General features: G+C 37.4%; 1 protein-coding gene across 1 annotated transcript in view; it reads right to left on the bottom strand.

The window, feature by feature from the left end:
• Positions 1–23,811, bottom strand: part of ITSN1 (intersectin 1) — a 140,669-nt gene that overhangs the window by 95,030 nt on the left and 21,828 nt on the right. Inside the window, exons 3-5 of the mRNA XM_068913096.1 lie at positions 12,484–12,543; positions 7,171–7,263; positions 5,599–5,662 (exon numbers count right to left, since the gene is read on the bottom strand). Coding sequence (XP_068769197.1) covers positions 5,599–5,662; positions 7,171–7,263; positions 12,484–12,511 — 185 coding nt within the window. The 5' untranslated portion in view covers positions 12,512–12,543. The remainder of the gene's footprint in view (positions 1–5,598; positions 5,663–7,170; positions 7,264–12,483; positions 12,544–23,811) is intronic.

Genomic DNA, 23,811 nt, shown 5'->3' with positions numbered 1-23,811 from the left:
GAGAAGATCAGCATGGCCAACCTGGACCAAGGGAAATACAACTTTGGAACGGTTACCTCTCCTCCCGGGGAGAATGCCACCGCCATCAAGTCTCAGCTTCTAACCACTGCTCCATGGACAGCAGGCATAACACTGGTACCTCATGATGTATGGGCATGCTAAGTTAAAACACAAGACGTAGTACTTTTGTTCTGAAGCAACTTGCACGGATGACAGAGAACCCTAAGGAAGGCAGAGAACCCTAAGGAGGGCAGAAGAGCCTCTCTCCTACGAGCACCAAGCAACAGCAAGGATAGATTTCAATAATTATTAATAAAAATGGATCTTTTGAAGTGAGAGGTATAGTTACTTCTGGAAAACAGTTTGTTTGTTTGTTTTAAAGGCAATCTAGGCTTCTCACATTTTGTTATTGAGGTTATCCATGTTCTATTAATTCTGACAGGCCACGGCTTTCACTGGACATAACAATACTGAAAGTTTATTGGATTCCAGCAAATGTTTCTGTCCCGTGGGGTATATATGCAACAAGACACTAGGTACAAGTCTCCATACAGAGTATCCTTTCTTCCTATGCAAAGAAATGGATATAAACCTCAAATATATGTTTACATATCTCTAACATATTTCTACATCAGAACTGTTTATATCAACTTAAAATTTCTGTAATAAGCCCAAATTTGTTTTGAATGAATTCATAGTTTATCTATGACAAGAAAAAAAAAAAAGTCAGAGTGGATATTTCTTACGACAGTAGCACAGAAATGCTCCCACAGCATGCTGAATAATTTCTGCAGTCCCAAGTCATCACTCAGGCTTACAGAACAGTATTACTCAGTAAATTTTAATTTTGTTCCTCACACTTTTTACTTTTTAAAACAGAAGTATTTCAAATAATGTACATTAGTCACGACCTATAAACAGTCATGATGGATTTCTAATGGTCTTACTTAGAATAAATTTATGCTGCAAGTCTTACAAATCCAAAATATTCAGAGATATGATGAGGCAAAAGGCATTCGAAGCGTTAGAATTTCAGAAACTTAATGGCTAAATGTCCTTTCTGAAGTGCTCCCTTATGCGGGTTTTGCATTAGAAAGAAAACCAACATACAGTAAACAAATACTGAGGTACGATAGCCTCATTAGAAAAATTACGGAGTATTAAGAACAACGGAAACCAGGAGCAGATAGTTAGCTTCATTTGTTTGATACTTACAAGCAGAAATCACACTTTTTGAAGGCAATTAAAGACCATTCAGAAATATCCAACATGAAAATGCAGTAAGAGTAAATACCACATGGTAGGTGACCTTGGTTCTCCAGACACTACTTAAAGAGAGTGTTTTGCTAGAACATAGCATGTCTTTGAATTCTGCATGAGAAAATATTAATTGGCCAGTAATAAGAACTTTGATGTGCACCGGTATCATTGCTTTCATTGAACTCCTAGCCACTTAATCACCAGGAGCTTTTAATTTAGTGTAACGTCTGACCTTCTGTTCAACTCATTTACCCTACATCAATGGTTTTGTTTTTTAAATTGACAGCACAAATTTCAGTGAGAAAAATTATGTACACACTGCCGAATTTAAACATTTTTTTTTACAGCATGCTAACAAAAATCAGCTTTCATCTGTCAAAATCTTTAGTGCATAAATAGGACAACTTCCATTTGCCATTATTTTTAAAGAAATTAGTCTCACGCTATGAGATTACAGTGCTACTTTTGAATAAACATCACCTTCAATGTGGCAAGTGGCCGACAGTAAACAATACCTAATTTCACTGTTCTGTTTCTAATGAAATTTGAAAGAATGTAATGTCCTTTAATTTATTTCAGTTAAGGCCTGGCCGGAAGCCAGTGCAGAGCAGTAAATGGATTAAATGTTGATTAAACATTGATTATATTTCACAGAACATGCCTGTGTTTGTAACAGGGGCTTCCTAATGAGAATAATTGCAGGGGGCTGCATCATAATGCTAGATGTCAAATTCTGACAAAATTCTCCCCCCAGAGATCTCTTCCCTCTTCCTTCTCTGCTCTCTTCCGCAGAACAAGAAGACAACTTGATAATTTCTTCATCTATGAAAGGCAAAAACTGAGCATGCAGGTTTTTTTTTTTTTTTTGCTTCAGATACGCTTTTTATTAGGCTACAAAACATCTCTGTGGAAATAAAGAGTTATTAAAACATAGACACCTCATTGCAGTTCAAAAGTCTGGAATTATTTAGCTTTATATCCCTATATCAGATTATGCAGTCCCATATTGCATTATAAAAGTCAGATACAAAGGGAAAAATGATATCTTTAGTGTCAGTCACTTAAATGCATGTATAGTAAAAGAATTAAAATTCACAGCATTGCCACCCTTTCCTTCCCAGGCTTTACATAAATTTAAGAAAGTTGTGAGGGAAGCATGTATCAGAAAAGGGTAACTCCACTAATAGTTTTAATTTTTACTGAAAAAAACAAGTAAGAAAACAGCTGGCATTGATTTTAGTTCTTATTTGAACCCAGAGAGACAGGGCCTAGATGGAAGATGCTTTTTGAGGCCATCATTCATGAGGGCTTTAGAAGCAAGCCAGATTATTTCGTACTTAAAAACAGTTATCTTCTGAGCCATTGGAGTCTCAATTCAAAGCCTACTTAGAGGCTTCTTAATAGATTACCAGCTTGGCAGACTACAAAGCTTGTAAAGGGTAGAACAGTAAAGACATTGTCATGCTAGACCATAATAATTCCACTAATTTGCTCCACTGAGGTCCCAGAAGCCCTTTTTCCCTTAAATGAATGTTGAGTAGAAGGGACACAGGAAATCTGAATGATAAAAACACGTGGAGCTACCGATTTTAGGGAACATAAATTCTACGTAACCTTTGGTTAACAGCAGAAATAAAAATAAAATACACTCTTTAGAGTCTGACCTTAGAAAAAAGTTACACCAACTGCAGAATATTTTTAAAGCTGCTCTTAGGCAGAAGACATTTTGCTGACATTTCAGCCAGCTAGCATTTCATATTTTAGTGAAAACTTCTTTCCATGATGCAAAAACAGTGATTTAATTTTACTTAAAAAGTAAAACAAAAGATAGCTATAATCCTTATACACAGTATGAACTGCTCACTTATGTAAATCAAATTCTCTCTCATGAGACAGTATGTTTGGGAATTCAGAGAGGGCTTGCTCTTTCTGCAGGGAGCTCAGAAAGCAGTATGGCCAATCACTTGTGTGGCTGTTTCCCTCCAATTCCTTTCCCAGTTATGTTTTCCTAGACAAGAAATTGCACAGCCAACAAAAGAGATGAAACTTTGTATTAAGATAGGCTTGTCTACATGCAGCTATAGGTTATCCTTCATGAAACAAACATTAGGCTCCTGTCTTGCAAATGGATTCATATAAGCAACTGTATTCAAATTAGCACAGTCATCAAGAATGGGAAAACAATCCCAACACACATGTACACTTCCATATTTCCAGAATCAGAAACTTAATCTGAAGATATCCCTAAGTTGCTCTAACAGAAAATAACAACTTTGCTTCCTTAAAGACTGCTATACCTTCCCTTTTCTTCCACTAATCATCAAAAACTTCCACCTATTCAGGAAATAAAGAATAGAAGACAAGTTTTATGTAGCTCTTCTCTCCCACAGAAACTCTGGGCTTATTACTCCTGAACTCCCCCCTGCATTAAAGTACTCATGGATCCATAGCAATGTTACTAAAGATTTAGACAGTCAGATGACATTTAGAATAACGTATTAACTGTAAAAACCACAAAGCAAGGGTGCCACTTAGAGATCCTACTCCTGGGAACCAGGGCAAACAATGATTCATATTTTTCAATGCAGTCAGGAACATATTGTGATGACTTTTGGAGGCTGCAAAGCACTTCTTGCCACTAAAGAGTCTAACTTGAATTGTTTCTGGGGGACAGCAGTAACGTGGTAGGTTGCATACAGACGTTCACTGACTTATCAAGAGTTAAATCCTTTGAGTTGTGGGAAAAGAAGGGTTTTTTTGTTTGTTTGTTTTGTTTCATTTTAGTAGCTTCTGTGATTATTTTCTTACTTGTTTATTCCAACTCCAACTAGGAAAATATACAAGCTGATCTAATTTACGTCTCTTACTTCAGAGACGATCCAAAAAGGAAGAGAGAGAGATAGTGAGAGAGAAAGAGAGGGAGGAGAGAGGGGGAGAGAGAGAGAGAGAGAGAGAGAGAGAGAGAGATGTCTACATGCTTTTTTATGATTTATAAAAGCAGCATGAATAAGTTTTAGTTCAGCTTTATTTAAAAAATGTGCAAGTTCAGGTCTTGTCTCTATGACAACTACAGAACTAGTGGAATGATTCTCTCCCTCTCAAGAGACTGAAAAACTGAATAATTCAGAGAGGAAGAGATTTTTAGTCAGACTATTTACAACTGTTTAGCTTTGTTAACACCTATTTAAAGCTAATTCCTAGGGAACATTCTTAGAGAAAGGATGTCTTGTTTAAGACAAAACTTCTTTCGCTCTTTAATTAAGAGGCAGGAGAAGTTCCAAAGGGATGTTTGAACTTTCAGTGAGTCTTCCAGCAAATAAGATAACCAGACCAGATTTGATATTTGTAAGCCAAAAATCATTTGAAAGAAAATAAACTATTTGAACAAAAGCCATATAATCCAGCCCCTCGTTAAGGCATGTATACTTCCACAGCAATTGTTTCCTTGCAGCAAAGTAACTCCCTTCTTTCTTCAGCCAGAGAAAGATTCTGCCTTTAGAAGCCTGTACTAAAACAAAAAGTTGTCATGTCTGCAATAAACTACTCCTCTCCAACAATTAACATAAGTTGTCATGTCTGCAATAAACTACTCCTCTCCAACAACTAACATTAGAGGAAAAGTTAACAGATAAATTGAGAGTCATCCACATCCGCCCTCTGCCGCTTTTTCCAAACTAGAAAGAAAAATAATAAATCTATTCCACTCTGTCTAGCACCCAAAAAAGTTTCAGTAGTTATGCAATTAATGCATATTCTGAATAATCTATGTAAGTTAGCACTTCTGAATCCTGAAGGGTCATATAATTTGGAATAGAAACAACTGCAGTCCTGCATGTGATATGTAGGATATAACAATGCAGATTTTTGTTTGTTGAAACTCACCAACAAATAGTAAAAATTGATCCCCTTTCAAGCTGTATCACTAACTCTAATGGAAATATTCTGAGCTAGTCTTACATTTCCATAACAAATTTTGCACGTTTTACACAGGCTGTCCCATTAGAAAGACTTGCAATACTAATTGCTGTGCCTAACGATTGTATTAAGTGTTGTTTTTAATAAAGCTGAAGGCATTCTGCTAGTCTGAAATGAGGGATACAAATCACCAACTTCAAAAACATCACTTTGTGGAAGGATGGCTATGTCCAATAACTGAGGTAGTAAATTAAAAGCTCAGCTATATCATACTATAAAGCATATTTGCCTTGTAGATGTTTGGAAAGCATGTGATAAAATGATGATTTAAGTCCCAGAGTGTGAAATATAATTACTACACAAGTCTGTTCCAGTAAACTTCATGCTCACAGAACTGCAATTTTACCCCCTCTATATACTCACCATATCTGTGCTAACACCGGCTGAGGTAACCCAGATTGAAAAAAAAAGTTTCTAGCTTGATCACCTATGAAATAAATAGGACATCATTTCAAAAAAATGCTAAAAACACCATAAAGAAGAAAGAGAAAATCGTAAGTCAAGACGTCTAAGTCAGAAGGAACAGTAAAAGCATAACTGTTTAATGTTAAACATACATAACAGAGTATAAGGTTTAAACTCATTTTGCCACTTGAGAATCTACAATGCACTTCCAACATGCACATGCTCTTTAAATCTCAAATGAAGCCAACTGGACAGGAACACTTTGGACAAGGGGAAACTCATGGTTCCCACTCCCTAACCTTTGCCAACAGCTCCCTTTGCAGGAATCACATGCCTTGCGAGAACAAGAATGTTTTTTTCCAGAGAAAGTATGTATCAATATAAACTCTGTCCTAGCCTTTTTGTAAGTACAACACCCATTAGCTGGCACAAACTAAATAAAGTGACCTTTATGTGAACCTGACGTGAACTTAACAAGTCACCATTAAAGAAAGTAATAGCAAATTTCAAAGTCATTTTCCGACTGTCAATTCCAAGTCTAGCAAAACAGTCACTAAAGGATTTAGGCACTTGGAAATGTTGTGGTCTTTAAAGGAAAGTTGTAAACAGACTAGAAATAGTGTTAAATATCAAAGGAGGTCAATAAAAACAATATTAGCTTGCATAGAGAGCTACAGCAGATTTTGTATCATGTCCCTCATGTAACAGGAACAGAAACATCTAATTGTGCACCTAAAGGCACGTATAGCTGTGATGAAACTGTTAAGAATCTGGTTCTGATTCCACATTCTGGAAATCCTCTTGACAGGCAGACAGCAAAGAAGGCAAAACACTTCCATACCTTTCATTTCAATTGAGTAAGGAAAGGACCAAGTTTAGATAGCATTAAAGAGAATTAAATGCAACACCCGCTCCCCCTCAAAAAAAGAGTAGACATAATACTGCCTTTAAAGATCAAAGCAAATTAGTCATGCTTAATGAAAATTCAGTGTAGCAGTGCAATTCCCTTACTCTCTGCCTTGTTTTCCAAAACTTAAATCAATTTTTGCAATTTAGATTTTTTAAAGAGGTCAACCAACAGTTTCTGAAACAGATTTTAGTTAAATCTGTTTTTCTTTATTTAAACAGACTTCTCTGTCAGACTAATCTATTAGAGAGTAACATACTTCAGTGAGGACATTAATGCACTACAACGTTACCAGATAAGGGTGATTCTGTGTCCTGACTTCTAATTCTGCAGAGTATCAACTCGCTCTACACAACAGAGCTGCTTTATAGAGCCACGGTCATATGCAATTTTAATTCTACTTAGAAAAAAGTCAAGTGGCATAAACCAGGTGTACAGCTTACATTAAAATATCAGAAAAGATGTTGTTGATATGGCAAGGTATTTGAAAGATGAGATATAAAATGAGAAAGAATTTTTCAAATTCTTATACTCAAATTTCTCCCAGGGCAGCTCTGTACATATTTATGCCGATTAGTTTTGATTTAACTAAACAAAATTGGAAATGTAAGCTATTTAATTACCAGTGATAAATCCAGATGTTGGTTTCAGACTATGGAACTGCTGATCATGTTTAGCTCGCTCCTCCACAGTAATAGCCCAGATATCCAGGTTGCCTAGTTCAAAAAAATGGAGAAATAAAATTAAGAAATGCTATATAAATACTCCACTATTTTTGAGTAGGATATGTTATACCATATGGGACCTAAAAAAACATACTAAATACACGTAGAAGCCATTAACCCAAAGTCTATAGCTGAAAACCGCATGAATCCTTGAAAAGTCAGTTAATAGTTATCATGATCACATTAATGATCATATTAGACCTAGGTGTCACCAAATTAAGATGACTGCTGAGCACTGATTCACCTCTCTGGTTCCCAAGAATCTCATGTTACAGCTAAACTACTCAAAGTGCAATCAAACTTACAAATGGGGTATTAAAAGACAACAGCAACATAAGAGAGGACAAAACGCAGAAACTTTATCCCACTGGATATTTAAGGGGGTCAGTTGCCTCCCGCAGCACATACAGTGGGAAAATTGCAAAGAAGCTCCTTTAACTGAAAAGGTACCTCAACTCATCATTTGTGTCCTATATAGCTTTGTTCTGTCATAAGAAAAGACCTACTTATTTCTCTAGGAAAAACGTGAACATGCAGACAGATAGTAAACATCTTTCATGGGCAATGATAGCCCAATTGAGGAAAGTATGCTCATTATTATTCTGAGCATGACAAACCTGAGAATGACAAACCTGAGGAAAGGTCCTTTCCTTACCTGAGTTAGTCTACGTTACCCAGACTACATTCTTCACAATATACTCAGAAATTGCAAGTCAATATTTAGTTCATGGTTAAGATTTACTACCCTTCTACAGTGCTGTGCTTCCACAACGCTTTCTGTAGTTCTACCTTCATTTTCACAGCAGTTCTTTCTCTCCTCCAAACATTTCACTTTCATCCTTCAGACTATTTGTACTCAGAGAAAACATAACATTTCATCTTCTGTTTGAGACCCTCCAATGAATTGTCTAACACTATATTTCAGGCTATAGTCTCAATAATTTAACATCATGATTTCAACATTTGTAGAAGTATATAATGCTGCTGTAATTTCTGGTAACTCCTCCTCTACAGGTACATAATGATCTGAAGGCATCTGCATTAATGGAATCACAGTTCCGTCGAAAAATAGTAGAAGATAAAATGTAGACCAGCAGAAAAATAAAGAGGAGTTCTACCATTCACCACTAAATTCTCAGAGATTAAATTTCAGATAATAAGGCCCACAAATATTCATACCAAAGATTTCAAATTACTTGCAGGCTGAGGCAAAAATCAGAATCAGCAGTTATGGAGAACATGAGACTTTCCCGTCTCCTAAATTTCTTCTATTTAAAATCCACTTTTATAAGGCAAAGTATACTTTGTTTGGAGAGAAAAGGGAATGGAGAAGGAGAGGAGAGCATCCCTCAAAACAGTAAGTTCCACCTAATGAAAGAAAAACCGTATTCTTGGTTATCCTCTCTGTTTCAGACAATCTATATATTTCTGGGAAAAGGCAGATTCATAATACCTAATTCATCAAAGAAATTACATTTTTAGATAAGTCCAAAGAAACAGAATTTTAGTGAACAAGCTCACACAGGCACTGTAAAGAGGTTTCATGGCTGTGCTCCCCATGGGGACGAAAGAAGATTCTCCTCGGAATATAAACATCCCAAAATGCTATAGTTGACATAAGTAATTATCTCCTCCATCTTCTCATGAACTACTGACAAGAGGAAAGAAATGGCGTTAAGACTTTATGACCAATATTCAGAAAGAGGTCAATTAAGAGCAGATGAAAATCTCCCTGTGCTGGAAACATGATTACTTTGCCCTAAGGTGCTAAGGCTGGAAGTAGAAGCTTACACATGAAAGGAACGTTTCTTGAATATAATATGGGGGAGAAAAAATAAAACATCATGACATTTGTAATGCCTCTCTGACTTGCTCTCTCAATTTGAGTTATACATGACTCCCTTACCACAGAAAACTCCAACTCTTTCCATCCTCTCTGAAAGAAGGGAGTAAAACCCCAAACTAAAAACTCTCATGGCATTAGATAACTAAAAACGCATTCTATTAATTATTTTAAAATGAAACGTGTTTCTTCCCTGGAGTCCTTGAAACTGGAACAAATGATCATCAGTATTTACTTTTTCCAAACAGAATTTTGGTTGTACTGAAACAGTAAATCTCCTTTGTGCAATACGAATAGCAAAAGAGTCAATGTTAACCCAAGCAAGCCATTGGGCTTTCAGCCTCTTTGGTCAGAAAACGAATAACATCTCTAGCATTGCCTCATTTACATCTTTCATTATTGAGGGAACAATGAGACCTATGAGAGGGCACGAAGCAGGGTCTTACTCAGCACTGAGACATTATTCATGATTTCAGATCCCAGATCCCAACTCAGAGGTTGTGGGGCATTTCAATATATTTGAACGCAAAGCAAGTCAGTCACCAAACCACAAAACTGACTCATAGGAAAACTATTCTTGAATACAGCAGCAAGCCCTCTAACCTTCTTTTCTTATACATGGTTTGACAATCATCTCCTTTGCGATAGTGAAGTAGTGTGCTCTCATTTTTGAATTGGGCAATGTCTTCTTCTGGCCAAACTGAACAGAAGGTCAAGCAGACCACCCTCTTCTCAACAATTATACAAATCCTTTCAGATGTATTCATTTTAATCCTTAAAATGAGCAGTATTATGGATTTTCAGCGACTCACCCAATTTAAATAGTGGGCCCTTTTAGGTACCCATATGCCAAGCTGACTTTGGAAGATTCTTTAAAAAGAAAGAAAGAAAGAACATAAACATTAATTCTTTGTATTTAGAAGCAGAGGAATGTGGATGGATAAAAAAGGATGCATAGAAAATACACATTTGGAGCAAGGGCTCTCCCAAGATCGAGACTGCATAAATTATCACTTCTGTATCTTGTTCAGTGACCGCAGGTAACAAAGCAACGTTGCATTCTTGAAAGAAAGGTCAAACTTCCCCATAAGGTTTGGAATTGTCTTTACAACACCATTTGTTTCCTTTTATGACAATCTTAGGCTTTTACTGTCATTATTCTAAGAGGAGGTATGACAGCACTGGGTAGACTTGGTTCAAGGATGAATATTCTGAAAGACTTGCCTGACACCGTGTTTCGAATCAGAGATATTCCAGAAACTATGTTAGCCATGTGCTCATTTCAATTTCCTTTCTGTAAAGTGCCCAGATCAGAAAAGTTGTTTGAGAAGAAAGAGCGATTTCCTTCCTTCCTAAAGCCGTGTACTACACTTAACAGGATCCTGGACAACATATGCAAGACCAAACGGCAGTTATATAAAGCTGAAAAATGAAAGCTGCTATCCATCTGTAACGCAATAAGAACTCTCTGAAGATGGTAGAGGAGAACGAACACTTTGAAGACAAAATTTTCATCAAGAATGTATGTTTACATGTCTAAATATGGGTACAGGCAAAGCACAGCCCTGATTCTAAACACAACAAAATGTTCCGGTCTGAACTAGATGATTTCATTCACATCATGATTTCTCTTAAGTTGTGAAAATCGGGATGAAACAAAGCTACTGACCATGATTTTTACACCATCTAGAGGGGTATCCTATGTGACACTGTCCAGTGACTTTATTTAATCAGTGCCAATTTTGCTCCCTAATTGAGCAAGTCTGGCACCAAACGATGCAATTCCAGGGAGACGGACTTAAAGATAACCGAGGCAGTGGAAGGTAGCTTCCAGTTATACGCTTGTTCTCACTACCACTTGTGAAGGGACATTTATTCTGTCGTGCTTCACAGACTTTCTCAAACTGATGAAGGCTGCATCCAATCAATTGTGTTTAACGAGAACTGGGTGTCTCTAACAACGTACTCTCAATTACATGATTCTTTCTTAAAGTCTCCCACTGAAATACTAAATACAAATTTAACTCCTAGCTATCTCAGATCCCAAAAACTAGAATTCCATATATATAGTGTATATATACCCAAGCATATATACATATATGTATATACACACACACACACACACACAACCAGAATCACACCTGCATATACAGAGAAAAGCCCTTAACATATGTAACAGTTTTCAATCTGAGTGGAACCAAACTTGTAATGATATCCACTCATTAACCAGTCTGTCCCAAAAACTCAAAGTATCTGCTTGTTCTTGCTGACCTGATGTTATCTGAAGGCTCTGTGCCCAAATGAACTAAAATGCTGCCAGTCTGAGTTTTATCTTCTGAAAAAAGATGCCTATAAAAAGTCTCCTTTCAACAACCCTTAGTCATCCTACCCCTGTGGAAACTACTGAATCCATGACTATTGTTTCTCTTTGGTAGCAAAAAGAGATTCAAAGTTTACCACTGTACATTGAGGAACCCTCTGGGTCATTAAAAGGCCAAAACAGGAGGAAATGCAAGTCCTTACTTGCTGCTGCTTCCTACAAACCTGAACAAGCTACACATTGTCGTGGTTGGTTACGTATTTTCGGCACTGATATCTATCTCTGTAATCTTTCTTCAGACTGGCTGCAAAAAGGGGAGGACAGGTTGCTCCAAAAAAATTGTCTCACTTGGATAGCAAGATGCATGTCTCTATTGAACTAACAGGGCCCTTTCTAGGTCTTTTGAAAAGAGGGAAGTTCAAGACGCTCCACCTTCCACTGTTATAAACGGAGGGCTAAAAAAAAAAGCCAATATTTTTGCGGAATCTAAACACAGGTTGTGCGATGATATGAAGAAAAGGCAAAGTGACAGCATCCAAAGGTATCCACTGTCCTTTTTAACAATGAAAACACCCAGGAGTCACAAAAGAAAAAGTGCATCCACTTCTCTGCCACAACTAATGCTCATGAAGCAAGAATTTGTAACATTTAAATGGCATTTTAGAATTTTCTCTGGGAAAAAAAATGATAAAGGAGGTAGGATTGAGCTGGGAAACTTAAGACAGGCAGATAAAACCGAATAACTGCAGAATGAGGCCATGCCCTATTGCCAGTGACTGAATGGCCTGGATCTGTCCTACAGTTACAAACAAACTCTAAAGGATCAGTGCACAAAAAGGGATTCTGCTCAACTCTTCTGAGATATCTCTGCAGGATTCCATGCGTGTTCTCTACTGGGCCTGCAGAAACATCACAAGTCAGATAAACTATCACCTCAGAAAGATACATATCCATAAACATTTCCATACCAAACATATTTGGAAAGCAATGCATTTATGCAGAATTTTTGCATATAGGAATAGTTCAGAATAAGCTATCAACAACTTACCCCCAAAAGGTGTCGGAAACTGAGCCATGGTTCAGTCACTTTTAGCCTGTTAATAGGTGCCTAAAAAAGAAAAGGCAAAACAGATATTCTCAAACAGTTAGAGTATCTTCCATTTTCAAGGTATTTTCTTTACCACTGTACAAATGATCAGTATGGGAAAAAGAAGGGCAATGAAGAAGCAGTCTCACATAAATATTAGCTACAAAAACCGTTCCTTACAGGAGAACTAAATAGCTCATTTTTGCAGTATCCCCTATATCCATGGGTGTGTTTCCATACTAGGAAATAGCTACCTTTCAGTTTTGTTTCAAGAACATCCTCAAAAGCTATCCTAAATTATAAATAATTAGCAATGTAGTAAAGAATAGAGTTAAGTCAGCCACAACAGACAATACCTCAGTGACAGCAAAGCAAGCCTTGCTCAAGGCTGCATTACTTTACTGGGTGTTAACAGCTCTACTCCTATTTAAGGGCAAAATTGACCCTATTTCCAGTTGCTGAAAACATACATTGTCAGTGATCCATTTTTAGCTCCTTACAAAAAAAGTTCATGAAATGCACTCTCTTGCTTAGCCACCTTTCAAGTGAAACAAAAGAACATTAAAAAAATGATACTGGATTGCAAGACTGCTTTACGCTCAGTCATTAGCCCACAAGCTTAACAAGCCCATCCAAATTAACAGAGTGCTAAAGGTGACAGCACAAGCAGCAATATATTAGTCGGTGGTAGATACTCTTACTTTAACATTGCTTACTTTGCAAATAAAAGCAAACTACAGAGTCTAGAAATGTAATCTCCAAAGAAAAAAGGGAGAAACATTTTTCTTATTTCACATAAAGAGTGACATGAACTGCCTGAGCCAAGAGGACAATAGCCAGCAACAGAGCCACAAAACAATGAAAGAGCAGCCTCTTGTCCTACTAGATTCCACTCATGTTTTCCAGGCAACAGCAGAAAAGCAAAAGAAAACAGAATCAGAAGGAGAATAATTTAGACTGCTTGACCAGCAACAGAAATTTATCAATATCACTAAGAAAAGGCATTAACTTGCATCAACAATTTCCTTTTGTCCAAATTTCTTGTTTGCTCCCCTCCCCCTGCCCCTTCCCCTTCCACACTTCCCACATACTCTCCTGGCTTCCAACTTGGGAATCTACTATATATATACTCTACGGATGCCACTGCAAAAAAACGCATCGCTTTTGTAAATCAGTCTCCCCATCAGTTGTAATTTAGAAAACTATGAAAAAAATGTTGAGATTTTACTCATAATTTGGTAGAGCAATCAAGCATGGTACATGACTCAGAAACCTTCTTCCAAATGCCAAGTAGCACAGCTGATAGTAATTTCATGCACAGAAAGCTTTATCTCAAAAGCCGAAATTCACATACAACTGACACAGTATTATTAGAATAGATTTTAAATAAATAGCTGTCTTAGTAGCATGATTCTTTGAAAAGCATTTCCAGCTTTAACTGATAAGCACTTTAACCTTTGCTTACGCTTTCTTACTGTACTCTGCTGTAGGCAATACATCTATTATTATGCTTCTAATTTTTAACGCTCCAATCAAATCCAAAAAAAGAAGAGTTCTCAAAATTTCCAGCTCCACAGATATACTACTGAATCCTATGGCACAGACAGCTGTACACCCATCTGGAGCATTAAAAAGATAATGGGAGGCCAGTAGAGCACAGATTCTCTTCCTCTTTCAATTTCCCATAGTGTACAGGACAGGAAAGCACTGGGGGCAGCCAGGGAAGGACAGGAGCAGAAAGACAAAAAGATGAAAAACTCAGACTTGAAAAGGAAGAGAACTAGAGGATTTTTACGCTTTTTTTTTTGGGGGGGGGGAGGGGAGGGGCAGGGATTCACTTACTCAATTTGCAAGCTAAGAAAACTTAGATATTGTAAATACAAGGACAGAAAAGTATGAGAAAAGGATGGAAGGAGTTCAGCCACTTCAGGGAAAACACTCTTACATAATTTACTAGTACTCCAAAAGAACTGGTAGCTTATTCCTCCTCTATCTTGAACACATCAGAAGAGGGGGAGAAGATGGGGAGTGCGGTGGGGAAAGAAATCCTGAGACTAATCCTGTGCTGGATGTCAAGAAAAGCATAAAAAGAACTCTGAAAGAAAGAGGAGTTGGCAGAAAGCAAATTAAATAGTGGTGGCTATAACAGAGAAAAAGAGTAGAAAGCTATATTTAAACTTGAGAGACTGGAAAAACAAAATAAACTAGACTGCAGACAGACATACAACAGAAAGCAAATGGAGGGAAAGATCAACATACTCAACATACTCCAGTAAAACAGAGTAACTTATTGTTTACTGCCAGTGTAAAACCTATCTTTCATAATAAGAGGTTTGATTTTATATACCTGAGGTGATGCCAAGGGCCCCTGCGTTGCAGGAATTAAATTTTGCTACTGCGGACAGTTAATTGCAGTAGCTCAGGGTTCATTACGTATGAAAACATTTTTAAGAAATCTTGACGAGATCAGGAATTTCACAGCATTCTAACGTTGAATGACCTGCTAGTTTTTTGCTTATACGTTCTTTGGGATAGAGACAGGGTATTATTTACCTGAAAACCATCTAGCATAGCCGTTATGTTATACACTTATAATAAAATGTGTTTGTAATGGCAATGCAAGCATTGACATTTCAGTTTACAACATTACTTTAAAAGAGTAACAACGTGTTCCATGAGTAGCAGAATTAATTGAATCCAGTTTCCTCTAGATCTGCATTCTTTGTATACTATTCTTTACCAGTTCCAAAACAGCCTCAACGGCTCCACCTTCTTTGTCCTTTCTGACAGCTTCCCAACAAGAATGAACATACAGTGTGATAAAACAAAAATTATGCAGGAACCAACTGACCAGCAAGCTGACAGAAAAACAGAATGGGTAAACAGAGTTCTGTGTCTTTCCCTTCAGGGAAGCAATAATTTCTCTCTATCCAACTGCCAATTTTCACAGTATTTGCAGGAACTTAGTTATCTTGGCAGTGTTTAACTCTCTAATAAATTCAATTGGAACTGACCAATGAGTTCAGAAGTTATTCAAGAGAAGGAGGAAGAAGAAGAAGAAGAGACAAGATGACGAACCACAACTGCATCAGTCAGTTGTAAGAATCATTTCCTCAGAAAACCAGGCTGAAACTCTTGCCACAAGCACAATCATGCTAGTAATTAATTCTTAAACAACATAGCAAACAGCCTATTTTGCTCAAGAATCACAAGATGAATCAGCTATTTTGTGTTGCTTTTAGAAACAGCAATAAAGAACACTGGGCTCACTCACCATCACTTGTCCATAAAAAGCTTAAGACATCACTGCACTGAGACTTGGCAAATACTCCCTTCTAATGTACAATCTACAGACAAAAGCATATACACCTAAACTGCACACAAAATAAACCACTAAACGTTAAGATCGTTCACAAATTCTGTACTTCCCAATGCTCGAGAAGAGGTATACGCACCAGCTCTTGAGTTCACGGCGTGGCGCCCACATGAAGCATAGCGTGTGCCCTCTCCTCGCAAAGGTCTGTGCACTACCAGAACGCGCTGGTGTTCTCAGGCCCGTGCAAGCGGCATAACAAACAAGCAATGCACCCAGGAGAAGTAGATCAACAATCTGCAAGCGCACGCAAAACCTGCTAATTACTTCTGCTTTCTAATCGATGAGAAGTCTGTTAGAAGATAGGTTGCCCAAAGACTTGACTTTTTTTCCACTCAGGGTTATCGCACTAGGTTGTTACAAACAGGTAGAAAGGATGCTGGCTGTCAGTATTGTTCCAGTTTCACTCCACAGCTACTGTGTTCAGGGATTTTACCTCTCTGTCACTTGCGGGCGGCGGGGGGAAGAACAGCCCACGACATCTGGGGGCAAGCATTTCCAGCAAGGAAAGTAGGAAAGAAGCGAGTGTTATCTCCTCAAACATAATGGGGTCAATAAGAAGTCCACATGGGCCTAAGAGTTTCAGCCTGAGGACCAACGTTATTTCTGAGAGCTAAGGAGAACAATACTTAGAGGTAGGTTCTCAGCCCTGAGGCTCTTCTTTTGGGACAGCCCTACTAGAATAAATAAAATCCTCCCATCCATGACTTCCCATGGACCTAGAGAAAAGCACAAGGAGGCTTTTCCCATGGACGAGTGTGGGGGGAGGTGATGAGCTGTCACACTGCCCTATGGGTGCGAAGTGCAGAACAAATATCAGGTACAAAGGCATCCAGCAAGATGAAAAGAATGATCGAACTTTTGTGTTCTGTACTATTATTTGTACATACACACAGAGTGTTAAAACATACATACGGTATGCATAGGTTAATTTTCAAGAAAAAACAGCTTGCACCCAATGCTGAGGGAAGGAGACACAAGGAAATGCCCAATCATCTCAGATTTTAGTCCTCTCTCCTCAATTTTCTTCAACTTAGGCCATTCTACATAAGCCCAGCAATACTTTTTATTGTCTTCCCTCGCTCCAAATCATTTACTCTTTCTCAGAAACCAACCTTCTTTTCTATATACAAAAGTACTCTTCTAAGAAGCCATTCCTCCATGCTATTTAAAAAGCCTCAAATTTAAAGAAGTGCTTTCTTAACTGGAAGTTATTAGAGACTAACTCCATATGTAGGTAAGCCCAGATCATATCTAAATTTAAATATCGATATATGTCTTATCTATGTTTTTCCCCCCAAAAGTGATCAAGTTGAAAACAACTACACTATGAACACTCACGCATAGAAGCCAGATATGCATGAAAATCCCTTCCACTGCTAACGACATATGGACTATAGCAATGTGACTCAAAACTTTGTTCTAGTTTCTTTTTAAAGTTGCCTGGGCTCTTCTAGGGACACGTTACATAGAAAACTGCAATAAAGCCATAGGAGGTATGAATTAAGAGCAATTGAGCTATTTCTGTGCTGTGCATCTTTATAGGGACACATTATTTATGGGGGAAAAGAAAAGCTATTTTTATTCTACTTAAAATACAACACAACATTCCTATTCCTAAACAATCACCCACAAGATAACTTGGGCGTACAATCCAAAAAGTAATCCTTGAGGCAACTTATCAGCCACCTTTTTCCTCCTACAGGAAAAAGCAGATGAAAAATAAAAATCATATCCTTCTCAAGAAGTCCAAATTATGACAATACCCCAAGCAGGATGTCATGTGAGGGGATCACAGACTAACAGTAGATTTTGTTGTTTTCCCCATGTTACCTGGGAATGTCTTTAAATTTCTCCTAACAAAAGGATTCCAATAGTTTTAGCAAAGCCTAGTTATTTTAGATAGCTATCCAAAAAAAAAAGTAAGCTAAGACAGTAATAGAGAGTCCGATTTTTGCTCTTTGAAGGTCAGATCACTAATATAGTTACCAGCTTCAGCCAAACTTTTCAGTGTTTCAGCTCTTTGCAGGTACAGGAGTATTTTTTTAACTGTAAACACCCTTACAAATGTCAAGAATTGCTAGTGTTTCTTTTACTTCTTGTCCAGGACCAGAATGAGCTTAACAAGGCTGGTTACCATTGCACATTCCTGTGCAAAGTGATCAAACTGCTGAAAAGGTCACTTTTGTACTCACGGCATCTATCTTCTGCTATGAAAAGCAGAAAGGATAAACTGACCACAAAGGGGGAAAAAAAAGACTAAAAAAAACTAAGTAAGTGGGCAACAGGTGTAGTAGCAAAGCATTCTTTCCTTTCCTACATTCAGGACAGCTCAAGGGACAAACAGATTTAAAAAAACCTCCTTACTCACATGAGAACATGAGAAATGGAGACATTCATCAACCTGATGTGGACAGCTGTGGTGTAAGCCCCAGACTAAGGACAAGAATGGTATTTGTGCATACAACAAACTTGCAAGCAGTTAAGAACACTACTTATTTTCATGGCATAGCACTGTTACTCTATCTTATTTAGTGATCCTTTAAATTATTTTTCAGGGAGGTCTTCCACAACTGCTTCCAGGAGCTAACAGATTTTTGTCTGCTTTTGCTGAAATACTACATAACGGTCGTTGTGCAAAACACATTTTATTACTTCAGAACCTCGGGGTCAAACTTCAAGAGAAAGGTAATGAAGACCATTCTTGGTCAAATCAGATGTATGCTCTCCAAGGTTCCCAGAGAAGTTTTCTTAAGACCCAGATATTAGATTTTTTTTTGCAGGGAGGGATCTTCCAGAATAATGGCTGGCTTGCTTTTTTCCAGAATTTGTCTTTCATTGAAACATTACTCAGTTTTCCAGACTATATTAACCCACACGCTTCTGGATGAAGGTAATTCTCATTTCTGTAACTGACCTGTACGCATTCATATTAATAACTGTTAATTTAACCAGTAAGCAAGGGGCTCAGAATTTCTCTTTAACAAACAAGACTATTTCTTCAGAGATCTAATCTCCAGAAATTATTTAGTCTTTTTTTTCTTTAAATATGTGACAGTCAATTGCATAACTGTTTATTAGCATTAATACCATCCTTCCAAAGCAGAAGGGAACAACAATCCCCATTTCAAAGCTGAGGAAGCTATGGGAGAAAAGCATCCTATTCAAGGTAAAAGTTAACAAGGTAAAAGTTCCGTGTAACTTGGAACAGAAACCTAATTCAGTCTGATCATTAACCACCAGAATGTATTTTGCACATAGATATTACAAGTAGCCCGGAACCCAAAGGATAAAGTTGGAAATGATGTGTTAAAGAAGCAGGTATCTTCTAATATGATTACTTCCAGCTTCTACACCCATGTAAGAAAAGTTGATTACTACATATTACCAGGATTATTCAAATAGCTCCCAAGCACTGCAGTCAAAATACTAAAACATTTCCAGATAGTAAGGGATATATATCTAAACCCAAAGCCTCTCTCTTCAGGAGTTCTCGGTTTAATCAAATGGAATGAATATCAGAAGGAAAGCGAGTAAAGGCCACAATGACAAAATCGTTCCATGCTATAGTCTAGCTAGCACAATCTGAATGGCTCTTTCTACTCTTTTACATATATAGGTTGTTTTTAATCTGGACAGAACTTCATCCAATAATTCTAGTATTGAGTAAATTGCAACTGAATTACAATATCTTTTTAAAGGGATGACTAGCTTTAATTTAAAAAGATGTGAAGTGATGGAAAATACATTGCATCACTCAAGTGGCTGTAAAATCCTTATTAAGAAATAAAATAAAAAATTTGTTTTATTTTCATTTTAACATTTGCTGATTTCATTCTGAACCAGCAGGCCTTATAGGAAAAGAATTCTGGTTTACTTTTTTCTTTTTAAAATTGGCTTTTTGTAGTTTCTTAGCACTCATAACTTTATATTTTTCTTTTTAGTAGTCTCTACTTATGGAGGTATAATAAGTTGCTTTCTTTCTATTTGTTATGTTAAAAAGTTTCATTAACACCATCACAGGTGGCAAGTTCTGACTTCTCCCCTTTCAAAACTAGTTCTACTATACTAAAAAAAAAATTGAACCGTAAGAACTAAGTTAGGAATACACGCCACACCTATGAGATAGCCTCACTACTAGCCTGGTATTAACGTCAAGAAAATTCAGCAAGGAGGACAAGAAAACGCATGACATAACTGCTGGATATGAAGCCATTGTGTTCTCTTATGCCCAAGTTTATTTCCTGTAACAAACATGAACTTTAGCAGTTATCTCAACTTCCCATAAGTACTGGTTTAAAGTTACACTGAACGGTAACAATCAGCTAAAGCAGATTGATTCTGCTATTTACATAACATAAAATGAGATAGTCCTGCTTTATTTCAGAACTGTTGTTTTAATAGTAGTATTTCTCACTATGTAGACTGTCACTATGGCGACATCTATATCTGGCAGTCTACGTGGGTCAACGATCACTAAGCAATGGCCCAAACTTAGAAGTTATACTTGGAAGAAAAGGGAAAGAAGCCAAAATCTGGAGCTTAGCCTTAACCAAAGGAAAGCACAGGTAGTCCTGACGAAGTCTGGGCACTCTGTAACATCTAGCTTCTATGTTATTTGTGTATCATAGAGTATCATACTAAGAAGAGGCTGACATTCTTCATCCACATTGACTTTCTCCACCTCTGCCCCAAGCAAGTTATGCTGCGGGAAGGGGAGGAAGCAAGAAAAAGCCTGCTGTTCCTTCTCAGTTCCTGGAGTCAGCATAAATGTAAGCTGAGAGAGTTCAGGATCTACGTATCCATTCCCTTCCCCCCCACCAAAAACCATAAGATAAAAAGGCCTACTAGATCAGAGATGGGCTAGAGTTGGTGATATAAGAGAAGGCACAACAGAAGGTTTTCAAAACAGTGCTTTATTAGTGGGGTAATTCAGTGTCTACTAGGGCATATCTGCATCTCACTAGTTGTGTCAAACCACATAGGCTGTATTAGCCTGCATCCTGCACCCATGTGCCTTCTGCTCTGAATCTCTTCATATCTCTACCTCCGTAACTCTTTTGTAAGACATTAGGAGCACTTTCAGGTGCAGCAGCAAACACATATTATGTCCTAGAGGCAAATATTGCTGCTATTTGCCTTTCTTCCAGTCACATTTGGTTCTGTTGTTCAGAGAGAGGTTGACAGTCATTCTCACTAGTGTGGTCCTTTATTTTTTTCTTCTAATTAATCATATTGATTTCCTTGATAATGTCAATTTAGGAACATTGATTCCAGGCAAAACTCTCAGAAAGAGATCTTGCAAAAACATATAAACATTCCTTGAACATGCCCTGAACATATGAGCAAAGCTTCCACCGAGCTCTTAAGTAAGCCTGCCTAAGGGATGGCTAACCTTCTTGAACCTCACCAAAAGCCTGTCTCCCCAGTGGAAGTACCAGATAGAAAAAGCCTAGTACCATATAGATACCAAAGTCTACTACCAGACAGAAAAAAATCTGTTAGAAGCATCAGGACCATAAGTGCATATAAAGATCATGAGAATCAGGTTGTTTTGAAACCTGTTGGGCTTTTGTGTTTGGTCTTAGCTGCATCTGAAGTCTCAATTTTATTCCAAACACAGCAAGGCTTAAAAGCCTTAGATTTTACAGTACTTATACAAGACACTAAACTTGTAACCTAAGAGCAGAACACCACCCTAAAAATACAAGAACATGCTGCTCTTTTGTTTAATTTTAAAATTCTGATAGGGCCATATATTAAAGACAGTTCCCAGGTTACTCCAAACCTCTCTTCCCTCTTTTCATCTGTTTACTGCCAACATCATCCCTCCCAGTAATTCAAGGTACCATTAATGAAACAAAATGGACAAATTAGCAGGTTAACAGACAGAAGAGATCCCCCTCCCAAAAAAAAAAAAAAATCAGTGAAAGTGAGTAGCAAAGACTTGCTCTTTTTTTGTTTTCAAAAAAAGGGAAGTCATTTATTAGTGAATTGCCCAACATGACCAAGCAGAATGTTCTGAGAAAAGCTTGTTCTCTGGGGGAGTATGCTTTCCTAACTTTTTCTGGAGATTTTCTTCTTCCATAACAGAGCTTCCCAGAGAAAGGGGGCACAGAAATATATTGTAAAAAGTTATAACCACTGTCACGGGTTTATACTGACTAAGCAAGCACTTAACAAAATTCTCAAGATTTGGTTAAAAGAATTCTCATACTGAGCTAAAAGGTTTTATTGTCCTATAAAGCTACTGATGCAGAACAGACCAGCAAATCCTCAGCCCTATGCAACCAATACACATGTACAGTTTTGGCTCCAAAGCTGTAATGTGACTGAACACAGCTACGTACCAAAAAAAAGGATCTTGCTTTTAGAAGAACAGCATTTACCCACACTTATCTGACCATTTTGACTTCATGAAAAGCAACGTACATTATTTATATTTTATAGTTTATTTTATATATAGCACAAACATATATATATTTTATACATGTGTATATATTGCTATATACCTACAGAGTGCACAATCACCATAAAACAATAAGGTTAAATCCTTGTTGCTACAAGGATCAGTGTAAACAGTTGCACTGCTGAACTTATTCAAAGAGATCAGCATTTTATCTGTAGACAATCCTGACCCTTCAGGAAATATTAAAAGCCTACATAAAAGGCTACTACATATGAGATGACATAGAATTATAACAAGCATGGACAGAGAAAACTGTTCTGAATTATGAAATTAATTGGAATTGTTGAATGAAAGTATTCGTCAACTGACTGTCACAAAGATTACCAAATTTTGGATTCTACTCATCTGGGACACAATAGGCTTTACAAGGGCTCAGCCAAAGTACTCTGAAAAGGTAACAGAGCGACTAAATTACTAAGGCTACATTTTAGTCAAGAAAACTGACAAATTGGGTTTAAAAAGAGACTAAAGGGGATAGAGCCTCTTTTCTGTATCAAGTATGACACCTACACAATAAGCAGTACACGCTACACAGGATTCGATAATCCTCTTTAGTATCTCTCAGATTGAAGAGCACCTGGAGACAGGGACCTCTGGTACAATACTTAAGAGAACTTGAGCTATAAAATAATACAAATATTTCCCCAGTGAATACAGAGAACATACCTAAGTCTGAAGCTATCAGCTTATCCAAGGAACTAGTTACTGAAGCTTCATTTCTTTTAAGAAGCAGACCATTTACTTTATTCTAAGATTTGGAACTCCTTCCTTGCTATGAGTAGGATCAATAGTTCTCAGCTTTACAGAAAATAAAATATTTTCTTTTAAAACCAGTCCAACTACAGCAATGGTATGCTGTTTGATACATAAGCATGACATTTGGGGGGGGGGGGGAAGGAGAGAGGAAATCAAAAATTTCTTCCAACGACAAATCTGATGCTATCTAAGGATAGCAATATACCATTTAACATAAAAATGCTTTCAAGGACCTAGCAGACAATGAAAAGACAAAGCAGCACTTTAAATGGCAGCTTTATTAGGAAAAAAATGCAAGTGTTAGAGGAACAGATACAAAAGCTTCCGGTGCTGTTTTTCACATAGTGTTAAACAGATTCTCAAAGCAGCACAAACCCTTGGGCATTTGTAAAATTAAGGTACTACCTTATACTGGAAAGGTTGCTTTATCCGACAACATTACATACTGGAGGAAAAAGGCTTCTCCTATATTGCCAGGTACACAAAAGCTGCATAAAGCTTAAACAAGGAATTAAATGTATTAAAACTGAATTGCTAGTGGTAATGTCTCCTATTTAAAATATGTTTAAGAACTTGCTAATGAACCGAAAGAAAAAGAGCCTAACTGCATAAGGCAGGGTGTATCTCAAAATAAACTTTTTTTTTTTCCCCTCCTATTTGCTTGGTTCATCTAGGATACCTGTTCTTCTCC

The sequence above is a fragment of the Struthio camelus genome, chromosome 1, assembly GCF_040807025.1.
Source record: "Struthio camelus isolate bStrCam1 chromosome 1, bStrCam1.hap1, whole genome shotgun sequence".
Lineage (NCBI taxonomy): Eukaryota > Metazoa > Chordata > Aves > Struthioniformes > Struthionidae > Struthio > Struthio camelus.
This window is presented reverse-complemented; position numbering and strand designations above follow the sequence as displayed.